This window comes from Rhinoraja longicauda, chromosome 2 (genome assembly GCF_053455715.1).
Source record: "Rhinoraja longicauda isolate Sanriku21f chromosome 2, sRhiLon1.1, whole genome shotgun sequence".
Taxonomy (NCBI): domain Eukaryota; kingdom Metazoa; phylum Chordata; class Chondrichthyes; order Rajiformes; family Arhynchobatidae; genus Rhinoraja; species Rhinoraja longicauda.
In genome coordinates this window covers 38736129-38748968 of record NC_135954.1, presented here as the reverse complement: position 1 = coordinate 38748968, position 12840 = coordinate 38736129, and the positions used below count along the sequence as shown (strand labels likewise).

General features: G+C 43.1%; 1 protein-coding gene across 1 annotated transcript in view; it reads right to left on the bottom strand.

The window, feature by feature from the left end:
• The window catches only part of LOC144603917 (tomoregulin-1-like), a 194097-nt gene that overhangs the window by 96604 nt on the left and 84653 nt on the right, over positions 1-12840 (bottom strand). The window contains exon 2 of the mRNA XM_078417739.1: positions 8724-8833. Within this exon, the coding sequence (XP_078273865.1) occupies positions 8724-8833 (110 nt within the window). The remainder of the gene's footprint in view (positions 1-8723; positions 8834-12840) is intronic.

Here is a 12840-nt window from a genome sequence, read left to right as displayed (position 1 = left end):
AACCTTGTTCGTGCTGTACTCTTTAATTTATAAAGCCGTTATGTCTGCACTGACTATGCTGTTTTTTGTTCCCTGCCTATCCGTGAGCTTGTCTAACTGCCTCTTAGATGTTGCTACCATACCTGCTTATCTCACATCCCCTGGCTGTGAATTCCAGACACCTACCACTCTCTGTGTAAAATATTTACCTCATACTCCTCTTTTAAACTTTCCCCTTCTCACCATAAATCTATGTCCTTTAGCGTTTGATATTTCCACCCTTGGAAAAAGACACATACATATTAAATCTGTCTGCTTCTTATAAGCTTGTCTACTTCTAACAGGTTTCCCCTTGGTCTTTGATGCTTCAGAAAAATCGATCCAAGTTTATCCAACCTCTCCTTACAGCTAACACTCTCCAATACATCCTGGTGAACCTCTTCTGCACCCTCTCCAAAGCTTCCATATCCTTTCTGCGATGTGGCAACCAGAACTGCGTGCGATACTCCAAATGTGGCCTGAGCAAATTTTTATTCAGCTGCAACATGACTTCCTGACTTTTATACTCAATGCGCTGAACAAATGTTGTCAAGCCCTATCCTTTCTTGTTACCTTTTCTACCTGTGGCTGAAAATTGATTTTGTCATCTGCTTTCCAACTCCTCTTTAAGTCTTTAATCCCCTGGCAAAGGCAAATAAAATATAAAGGAAGAATCTATTGAAGATTGAAGATTACAGGGTTAAAATTGTGAATATTGCCAGTTCTGCCCCTGACTCTAGCAACATGGAGAGAAAATTGTTAGATAATAAAGAGAGAATAAGTAGTAAGAAAGGTCTGCTTCTGGCTAGGGGGGAGTGCATAATGGCATTAAGCAGGGCCGATGTATTTATTTATATAGACGTCAAGGACATATAGACTGAGGTGGCAGATGAAATGTAATGTTGAGAGATATAAATTGATACATTCCTGTGTTAATAATGGGAGCAGGAAGTAGTGCTAAAACAGGGATATGTCTGCATAACAGGGATATGTCTGCATAACAGGGATATGTCTGCATAACAGGGATATGTCTGCATAATTTGTTGAAAGTGGAAGTGCAAGTAGAGAATGAACTAATGGTGTCCTGGGCTTTATAAATGAAGGGATACAATACGAAATGGAATGGTATTGCGCTTTATAAAACATTCTTTTGACCATAATTGGAACACTGTTTCCATTGTTGGTGCCTCAGTTTAGAAAGTATGGAATGGTGCAGCGGCCAGCTTCTCATCTATCAATTAGCTCCCAAGCTGCCACTTGCATAGATCGGGTGAAACGATAAGCTTAAATGACTTGAGCTAATCAATAAAAAAGGTCTTCTCGACGTTTGATATAGTTAGTCATCTTTATTTGAAGTCGCAATAAACATATTGGCATATCTCTTGTCATCGACTGGTTATTGATTTGCTAGGTAAAATTCCATATCTTACCACAGTCTATGCGATCGATACAAACTGTCAGATATAACTTGGCAGAAATCTGTATTAATCTTCTTGTCAATAAGATCTACAACCGATTACATCTTGGCTAATGAATCATTTGGCGGAGCCTTTGGCTGAACCTCTGTCAGCACCTTCTCGGCTCACACACACGTACCAAACTGCCCATAACTCTAGCTCCGCCCAGCCCATACGTAAGCATCGCATTAACTCTATAGTGTCCAAACTACAGCAGGATACAAGGTAATAATAATAATATGCAAAAATAACTAATAAACGCAAAATGGCTCCTACAAATGCCTTTGCAGAAGTTGCAGGAGAGATTTTTGTTAATGATCGCAGGAATGAGGACATTTTATTATGTGGATAGATTGTAGGGTTGATCTCCTTCATAACTTCATAAGTTCCTGTGATAGCAGATTTAGGCCATTTGGCCCATCAAGTCTACTCCATTCAATCATGGCTGATCCATCATCCCCTCTTAACCCCATTCCCCTGCTTTCTCCCATAACCCCCGACACCTTTACTAATCACAAATCTATCTATCTATGCCTTAAAAAATATCCATTGACTTGGCCTCCACAGCTTTCTGTGGCAATGAATTTCACAGATTCATCATCCTCCTCATCTCCTTCCTAAAGGAATGTCCTATTACTCTGAGGTTATGACCTGTGGTCCTAGACTCTCCCACTAGTGGAAACATCCTCTCCACATCCACTCTATCAAGGCCTTTCACAATTCGGTAAGTTTTAATGAGGTTCCCCCCTCATCCTTCTAAACTCCAGCGAGTAGAGACCCAGTGCCTTCAAACGCTCATCATATGTTAACCCACTCATTCCTGGGATCATTCTCGTAAGCTTCCTCTGGACCCTCTCCAGCGGGAGCACATCTTTCCTGAGATATGGGGCCCAAATGTGCTCACAATACTCCAAATCTGGCCTTACCAGTGCCTTATAAAGCCTCAGCATTACATCCCTGTGTTTGTATTCTAGTCCTCTCGAAATAAATGCTAGCATTGTGTTTGACTTTCTTACTACCGATTCGACTTGCAAATTAACTTTTTGGTAATCCTGCACTCCCAGGTCTCTTTGTACCTCCAAGTTCTGAATTCTCTCCCCATTTAGAAAATAGTGTTCGCCTTTATTCCTACCACCAAAATGCATGACTCCACACTTTGCTAAGCTGTATTCCATCTGCCGCTTCTCCGCCCACTCTGCCAACCTGTCCAAATCCTTCTGCAGAGTCCATGCTTACTCTACACTACCTGCCCCTCTACCTAACTTTGTATCATCTGCAAACTTGGCAACAAAGCCTTCAATCCCCTCGTCCAAATCCCGTGAAGAGTAGTAGCCCCTGTACCGACCCCTGTGGAGCTCTACTAGTCACTGGCAACCAACCAGAAAAAGCCCCCTTTATTGCCACTCTGCATTCTGCCATCCAGCCAACCTGCTATCCATGATAGTATCTGCCCGTTGATACCATCTTCTTTTGCAGCCTCACCTGCGGCTTTAGGTAAACAACATCCACTGACACTCCTTTGTCTGTCCTGCTATTTACTTCCTCCTTGGAACAGATGAATTTAGAAGTTCCAATAAAGGTGCTTCAAATTGTAAAACTTTTAACCAGGTAATCAGAGAGAAACTGTTCCCATTGATGGAGGGGTTAAAAAAATGGGGATACAAAGGGGGAACTTCTTCAAAGTAGGCATACCTGGAGGAGATTTATATGAAGTTATATTATAAGTATATCTATATGAACATATAAGGGTGTATGTATTTTTGTATTAATATCTGACTTATTATACGGGTGGGTGACTATATTTAGACAATAGACAATAGACAATAGGTGCAGGAGTAGGCCATTCAGCCCTTCGAGCCAGCACCACCATTCAATGCGATCATGGCTGATCACTCTCAATCAGTACCCCGTTCCTGCCTTCTCCCCATACCCCCTCACTCCGCTATCCTTAAGAGCTCTATCCAGCTCTCTCTTGAAAGCATCCAACGAACTGGCCTCCACTGCCTTCTGAGGCAGAGAATTCCACACCTTCACCACCCTCTGACTGAAAAAGTTCTTCCTCATCTCCGTTCTAAATGGCCTACCCCTTATTCTTAAACTGTGGCCCCTTGTTCTGGACTCCCCCAACATTGGGAACATGTTATCTGCCTCTAATGTGTCCAATCCCTTAATTATCTTATATGTTTCAATAAGATCCCCCCTCATCCTTCTAAATTCCAGTGTATACAAGCCCAATCGCTCCAGCCTTTCAACATACGACAGTCCCGCCATTCCGGGAATTAACCTAGTGAACCTACGCTGCACGCCCTCCATAGCAAGAATATCCTTCCTCAAATTTGGAGACCAAAACTGCACACAGTACTCCAGGTGCGGTCTCACCAGGGCCCGGTACAACTGTAGCAGGACCTCTTTGCTCCTATACTCAACTCCTCTTGTTACGAAGGCCAACATTCCATTGGCTTTCTTCACTGCCTGCTGTACCTGCATGCTTCCTTTCATTGACTGATGCACTAGGACACCCAGATCTCGTTGAACTCCCCCTCCTCCTAACTTGACACCATTCAGATAATAATCTGCCTTTCTATTCTTACTTCCAAAGTGAATAACCTCACACTTATCTACATTAAACTGCATCTGCCATGTATCCGCCCACTCACACAACCTGTCCAAGTCACCCTGCAGCCTTATTGCATCTTCCTCACAATTCACACTACCCCCCAACTTAGTATCATCTGCAAATTTGCTAATGGTACTTTTAATCCCTTCGTCTAAGTCATTAATGTATATCGTAAATTGCTGGGGTCCCAGCACCAAACCTTGCGGTACCCCACTGGTCACTGCCTGCCATTCCGAAAGGGACCCATTTATCCCCACTCTTTGCTTTCTGTCTGTCAACCAATTTTCTATCCATGTCAGTACCCTACCCCCAATACCATGTGCCCTAATTTTGCCCACTAATCTCCTATGTGGGACCTTGTCGAAGGCTTGTCGAAATTTGTATTTATATTTTGTATGTAAATGGTCGGGTATATGTATATATATGATTGGCCTAATGTATGTATATATATCAGATGTAGTTAAAGAAAATAACTGCAGATGCTGGTACAAATCGATTTATTCACAAAATGCTGGAGTAACTCAGCAGATCAGGCAGCATCTCGGGAGAGAAGGAATGGGTGACGTTTCGGGTCGAGACCCTTCTTTAGACTGATGTAGTTAATATAGACATTATTGTGTAAATAGGTATATTCATATGATTGTAGGGGTGAGTGAGTATATATGTAGTTATATATGTATTTTAGGTATTAGTTATTATAGATAATACTTGATAAATATTGATTAGGGAATGGGGGTAGGATTAAATAAGTTCACACTTCTTCCTACTCCTTTTCGCACATGTAAAGACGCTAAGTAATGGATGAAATTTTTTGTATTTCTTCTGTTTTTTTGTTTATTTTGTTTTTTAATTGATGTCTTTTAACATGTACGAAATAAAATGATAGAACTAGAACTAGAACCAGAACTAGATTTTGGAGGAGAACTTTCTCAAAGTAAGGTCTGAAGAAGGTCACGATCTGAAGCGTCACCTATCCATGATCTCCAGAGTAGCTGCCTAACCTACTCCAGCACATTATGTTTCTTTTAGGGGGTAAATAACTTGGTCACATAGAAAAATGATTACAGTTCTTTTGAGAATAGGCATGTTTCTTAACACAATGAATGGTTGGGATGTGGAATGCATGGCCAAGGGTAGCAGTGGAGGAAGATTTAATTGTAGCATTCAGAAGTAAGATGGATTTTTAGCTGAAAGGAAAGCATTCACATGGCTGCACGGAGAAAGTGAGAGTGTGGGACAAACTGGATTACTCTTACATGGAATCAGAACCATTTGTGGCCCTCTTCCACACTGTGAGCAATTTTGGGTCCCATATCTGAGGAAGGATGAGCTGGCACTGGAGAAGGTTGAGAGGAGGTTCACGACAATGATCCTAGGAATGAGTCAGTTAACATATGATTAGCGTTTGATGGCACTGGGCCTCTACTCACTGGAGTTAAGAAGGATGAGGGGAGATCTCATTGAAACTTACCGAATAGTGAAAGGCTTGGATAGAATGGATGTGGAGAGGATGTTTCCTCTAGTGTGAGAGTCTAGGGCCAGAGGTCGTAGCTTCAGAATCAAGGGATGTTCCTTTAAGAAGAAGGTAAGGAGGAATTTCTTTAGCCAGAGTGTGGAGAATCTGTGGAATTCTTTGCCACAGAAGGCAGGAGAATGGGGTTAGGAGGGGAAGATAGATCAGCGATGATTAAATGGCGGAGTAGACTTGATAGGCCAAGTGGCCTAATTCTGCTCCTATCACATGAACTTTTGGTCTACAGATATTCCATTCTGATCTATGCTCTCTGTATTTTGAACCCTCTATTAAGGCCCATCCTACTTACTCTCTCCGAGACCCTGATAATCGTACACATTTCAATTACATTTTCTCTGAGTTTCCATTGTTCTAAAGAAAAAACACATCTTATCTAGTCAGATTTGAACCTGGGTCTAGCACAGCAAGTAGAATTGCTGTCTTACAACACCAGAGACCAGCCTGCAATCCTAGCATTGTCAGGTGCGGTCTATGCGGAGTTTGCTGTTCACTCTGTGATCATGTGCTTTTCCTCCAGGAGCTCTTGTTTCCTTCCACATTCCACAGACATGCAGATTTATGGGTTGATTGGCCTCTGTAAATTGTCCCAAGTAGGGTTTTATGAGAAGGTAGGATAACATAGAACTAGTGTAAATGAGTGATACAATACAATACAATACAATACAATATATCTTTATTGTCATTGTACAGGGGTACAACGAGATTGGGAATGCGACTTCCATTCGATGCAATAAATTAATTAGCTAATCAACAGAAAATTAGACAACCCAGAGATACAAAATTAGAAACAGTTAAAACAGTATAAGGTGCAAATAGGTCTGTGCCGGGTCGATGTGCGACGTGACCATCCAAAGGAGATAATTCATGGGGGGCCGGGTTCAGAGCAGCTATAGCTCTGGGGATGAAGCTGTTCCTAAGTCTGGAGGTGCAGGCGTAGAAGGCCTTGTAACGTCTGCCGGATGGTAGAAGTTCGAACAGACTATTGCAGGAGTGTGAGGAGTCTTTATGAATGCTGGTGGCTTTCCTGAGGCATCGTGTATTGTAGATGCCCTCCAAGGCTGGTAGCTGTGTCCCAATAATCTTCTGAGCTCTGTAGACTACCCGCTGAAGAGCTCTCCTCGCCGCCTCCGTGCATCTGAGATACCTCACAGAGATGCCATACGTTAGGATGCTCTCTGTGGTGCAGCGGTAGAAGGTCGTCAGCAGCTGTTGGGGCAGACCAGTCTTTTTCAGTGTTCTCAGGAAGAACAATCGTTGCTGTGCCTTCTTGACCAGCGCAGCGGCGTTAGTGCACCATGTGAGGTCCTCCGAAATATGTGTGCCCAGAAACCTGAAGCTGGACACTCTCTCCACACTGTCCCCGTTGATAAAGATCGGAGTGTATTCCCCATTATGTGACTTTCTGAAGTTGATGATCAGCTCCTTTGTCTTAGAGGTGTTTAGGGACAGGTTGTTATCTGAGCACCAGTTGTTATCTGAGAACCTCCGCTCTGTAGTGTGTTTCATCACCGTTGGTGATCAGCCCGATCACCGTTGTGTCGTCTGCAAACTTGACAATGGTGTTGGTGTCGAATGCAGGAACACATTCGTGTGTGAAGAGGGGGAACTGATCGATTGTCAGTGTGAACTCGATGGGCTGAAGGGCTTGTTTTCATGCTGAATTTTTAAATTCAATTCAATTTCTCAATGCCAAAATGCTCCAGCCTTGACAATGTCCTCATAAATCTCTTCAGCCAAAGTATTTTTCCCTGGGTGGGGAAATCAAGAACTGGTGGGCAAACCAGAATGCATGGGTTTAAGCTGAGAATGGAAGGATAAGAAGATTTCAAGATTTCTAGATTTCAAGATCAATTTATTGTCACATGTACCAATTAAGGTACAGTGAAATTTGAGTTACCATACAGCCACACTAAGTAAAAACCAACTGGACACACAGCCACATAAAATAAAATTTAACATAAACATTCACCACAGCGGATTCCACATTCCTCACTGTGATGGAAGGCAATAAAGTTCAATCATCTTCCTCGTTGTTCACCCTTGGTTGGGGCTGTTGAACCTTCTGCAGTCGCCGCTGTCGACTGTCCGAGGCCTCTCACGTCGGGATGGTCGAAACTCCCCGCATCGGGATGGTTGAAACACTCTCCACACCATGGAACACCCGAGTCGGCCTCTTCTTACCTGAGACTGCGGGCTTCTCGATGTTAAAGTCCACAGGCCCCACAGTTGGAACTTTCCACAGTCGATCCTCGGCAAAGGATCACAAGCTCCAATGTTAAAGTCCGCGCCGTGCTCGCGGCACGAAGCGCCAGGCCGGTCTCCAGGAAAGGCCGCCAACTCCTCGATGTTAGGCCGTAGAAGGGACGGAGATACGATACGGAGAAAAATCGCATCTCCGTTGAGGTAAGAGATTGAAAAAAAGTTTCCCCCAATTCCCCCCCCCCCCCCCCCCACCACCCGCCACTTAAAACAAACCAAGAAACACTAAAACAAACTTTTAATACATATATAAAATAACAAAAACAGTGGAAAGGACAGACAGACTGTTGGTGAGGCAGCCAGTGCTGGTGGCGCCACCCGGTGGAAAGAACCTGGGAAGGCAACCTTTTCACACAGAGGGTTGGGTGGGTTGGGAGGGTTGGGTGGAACAAGCTGCCAGAGTAGTTGAGGCAGGTACACCAACACCATTTAAAAGTCAATTGGACATGTACATGGACAAGAAAGGTTCAGAGGGATATGTGCCAAACAGGCAAATGGGACTAGATGGGGTAACTTGGTGGTCATGGACAAGTTGGGCCAAAGGGCTTGTATCCGTACTGTATGACTCTATCACTCTAATAACCAGATAAGCTGTATTAGTTATGTTGATTGTTTGATAAATAATCCCCATAACAATGCCGCATTGATGAAATGTAAACAGAAAATGCTAGAAACACTCAATGAAATGTTACCTGTGTTTTCCTTTCTATAGATGCTGTCTAACTTGCTTCCGACACTTTCTGTTTTTATTTCATATTTCCATTATTTGAATTTTTCTTTGTTAATTTCATCCACATTGATAAAACTCCTTTATAAGTTGAAACAGGGATACACTTACATGGAACTGGCACGAGCACCTCATGTCACCACTGACTTCCTTACAGATGCCACCATATCTACACGTAGTTTCATCACACAATTTTAAATCATTTTCTCGTTCATTCAATTCTGGAAGAAAAAAGAATTAAATCTCAATGCATGGCAGAAAAAATGCATAATTCAGGCTGAAATTCACTCATTTTCATAAATTAAGTACTTGATTACATAAAAGACAGCTACGTTTTGTTATAATAAGTTGTGACTTCAACAAGAGCTATGCACTGAGACTTTAACAAGAGCCGTACTATTTCAAAACGATACTTTAGATATTATGATATATCACAGCTTTTGTGTGTTTAGTTAAAGATCCTGGATGTTATCTTGAAAGTTTGAAGTAAAATATTAAATCCAGATAAAACTAAAACTACTGGAGCCATATTGTGGGCGAATCAGGGTATGAAAAAAGACGCCATTAATATTTCACATTGAATTCTTTAATAGTATAATTGTCCTTTTTCATCTGATCTGTAAGTCTAGCATTTTCTGTTTCTGGCTACGAACAATCAAATTCTGAAGCTTTTGTTTTACTTCTATTTGGACTACTCAAAGTATCAATTCTATTTGGGTTTAAATTATTATGTCGTAAAAATTGGTATCAAACAAGGTTGTCACAATGACCTTGCCATTTTCAATCATTTTTCAATTTTCAATCATCCCAGGGGAGCGGAGCTAACTCTTAGACTTAATGGGAAATTGTTCAACCTGCAGTGACCAAGAAACAAGACTCAAAGAGACAGGGAACTACGGATGCTGGAAACTTAAGCAAAAAACTAAGTGCTGGGGAATCTCTGCAGGTCGGGCAGCATCTGTGGAGGAAATGAACAGATACCATTTTAGGTCCTGACCTGAAATGTCATCCACCATTCCCTCCACAAATGCTACCTGATCCCTTGAGTTCCTCCAGCACTTTGATTTTCAGCCAAGAGACAAGATTGTGTTTTTGGTCATATGCACCAGGAACAGAGCAATGAAATTCTTACTTGAGGTACCTTTTTCCAAGCACATTAATGCAACAACGGAACAAATAAATATAAAATAAGCAAAAACACAATAAATTATCAGTTTTAATAGATAACCAGACTATAATAGTGCAGAAGTCTGAAGAAGGGTCTCGACCCATAACGTCACCCATTCCTTCTCTCCCGAGATGCTGCCTGACCTGCTGAGTTACTCCAGCATTTTGTGAATAGATCGATTTGTACCAGCATCTGCAGTTATTTTCTTATACTACGTTGCTCCACTGCGATTTCTCTTCGAGGTATGTCCACTTTGAAGAAGTTTTCCTCCTCTCTTCGACGAGAGTTTAGCAACATGCTCTCTCGCTGCTCCCCCTCTGTGATTTCTCCTGCCCTCCTACTCTACGACCACATCTTGACCCAGACTCGCTACCACAGCCAACTCTGCTTCCTTGGGACTTGCCTGCGCCTCCATCTTCTGCCTCGTGGTTTCCAGCTCCGTTTCCAGACCTCCTAATTTGGACCCAACCCGGACTACCGTCTCCAACAGACCATCTGCCACTTCTCTGAAAAAGAGTCTGAAGAAGGGTCTCGACCCGAAACATCACCCATTCCTTCTCTCCCGAGATGCTGCCTGACCTGCTGAGTTACTCCAGCATTTTGTGAATAAATCGATTTGTACCAGCATCTGCAGTTATTTTCTTATACTATAATAGTGCAAGCTGAAGTACTTTGTGCAACCTTATTGTTGTTGAGGTAGGGCTGTGATTAGGGTTGTGCAATGTGGTGCTAGAGTCTGATGGTTGATGGGAAGAATCCTTAGACTGTGATCCTGGTCCCGAAATCCCCAGCAAGATGGGAAACACCTGGTCCTAAACCTGGAGGGAATGGTTCTCACGTTCCTGTACCTGCTTCATCCTCATGCTTAAAACGTAACGGGTACTGAATGACCTAGATAAAATGGAAAGGAAGTTTCCAGTAAAGAGAGAGTCTTTAACCAGTAAAGGAGGTGCTTTTAGAATAAAGATGGAGGAATTTCTTTCGATGATGGTGAAGCTGTGGAATTCATTGCCACAGACGGCTGCGGATGCCAAGGCACTGGATATTTTTGTAAGAGGAGATTAATAGGTTCTTGATGAGGAAGGGCATCAAAGGTTATGGGGAGAAGGTAGGAGAATGGGTTGAGATGGAAAATAGATCAGTCATGATCGAATCGCAGTGGTAGCAGTGAAATGTGAGCATGGCCAGGGTCATGTGGGTCTTTGGTGATTTCAGCTGCCTACTTGAAGCAGTGCTTCTTTAGACAATAGACAATAGGTGCAGGAGTAGGCCATTCAGCCCTTCGAGCCAGCACCGCCATTCAATGCGATCATGGCTGATCACTCTCAATCAGTACCCCGTTCCTGCCTTCTCCCCATATCCCCTCACTCCGCTATCCTTAAGAGCTCTATCCAGCTCTCTCTTGAAAGCATCCAACGAACTGGCCTCCACTGCCTTCTGAGGCAGAGAATTCCACACCTTCACCACTCTCTGACTGAAAAGGTTCTTCCTCATCTCCGTTCTAAATGGCCTACCCCTTATTCTTAAACTGTGGCCCCTTGTTCTGGACTCCCCCAACATTGGGAACATGTTTCCTGCCTCTAATGTGTCCAATCCCCTAATTATCTTATATGTTTCAATAAGATCCCCCCTCATCCTTCTAAATTCCAGTGTGTACAAGCCTAATTGCTCCAGCCTTTCAACATACGACAGTCCCGCCATTCCGGGAATTAACCTAGTGAAATTACGCTGCACGCCCTCAATAGCAAGAATATCCTTCCTCAAATTTGGAGACCAAAACTGCACACAGTACTCCAGGTGCGGTCTCACCAGGGCCCGGTACAACTGTAGAAGGACCTCTTTGCTCCTATACTCAACTCCTCTCGTTATGAAGGCCAACATTCCATTGGCTTTCTTCACTGCCTGCTGTACCTGCATGCTTCCTTTCAGTGACTGATGCACTAGGACACCCAGATCTCGTTAAACATCCCCTCTTCCTAACTTGACACCATTCAGATAATAATCTGCCTTTCTATTCTTACTTCCAAAGTGAATAACCTCACACTTATCTACATTAAACTGCATCTGCCATGTATCCACCCATTCACACAACCTGTCCAAGTCACCCTGCAGCCTTATTGCATCTTCCTCACAATTCACACTACCCACCAGCTTAGTATCATCTGCAAATTTGCTAATGATATGCTAATGGATAATGAGATCCATATTCAGAACCAAGATGATCCAAATCTCAATAATCAAGCTGCAGCAAGTAGTTGTGTTTCTGCACACTTGCTGGGCAAATTCCACAACATCACTGATTCATTTACTGAAGTATATGGGAGGATAGGATTTATATTCAATATTCACAAGGCAAAGGTCTTCGACCAACCCAGTCCCTGCTTCACAACACTGCCCTTTGACAGTAAATCTTCACTGGGAGATCAGGGAAAACGCAGACCACTTTCCATATCACAGGAGCACATCTCAGCAAAGACAGATGCTCATATTGAAATTCACGCGTGCTTTAGTCAAATGAGGAAAAGGGTCTATTAGGATCATGGTCTGAGATCTGGCATAAAAATACTTGATATATCAACCAGCAATGATCCATGTTCTTCTCTACACATGAACCATGCTGTGCTTTATGCTTCTGACACCTGAACGCCTTGCAGCAGGCACCACAGACGCAGTCTGCAAACAGCTTCACAATTCTCTGGAAGGATAAGCAGATCGACATCAGTCACCCAAGTCAACAACACCAGCATTGAGGTTTTAACTACACTTGGTCAACTTGAGCAGCCCATTTCCACCGGGTGGCGCCGTCAGCGATGGCAGCCTCGCCAACTGTCTGTCTATCTTTTCGTCTTTTTTGTTATTTTTAGTGTGTTTTAAATGTTTGTGTTAATGTTCTCTGGTTTGTTTTATGTGGGGGGTGGGGGAGGGGGTCGGGGGAAACTTTTTCTCAATCTCTTATCTTGCTGGAGATGCAATTGTTTTCTGGATTGTATCTCCGGTCGCTCTGCGGCCTAACATCATGGAGCTGGCGGCCTTGCTCAAGACTGACTTTGAGCCCCACCG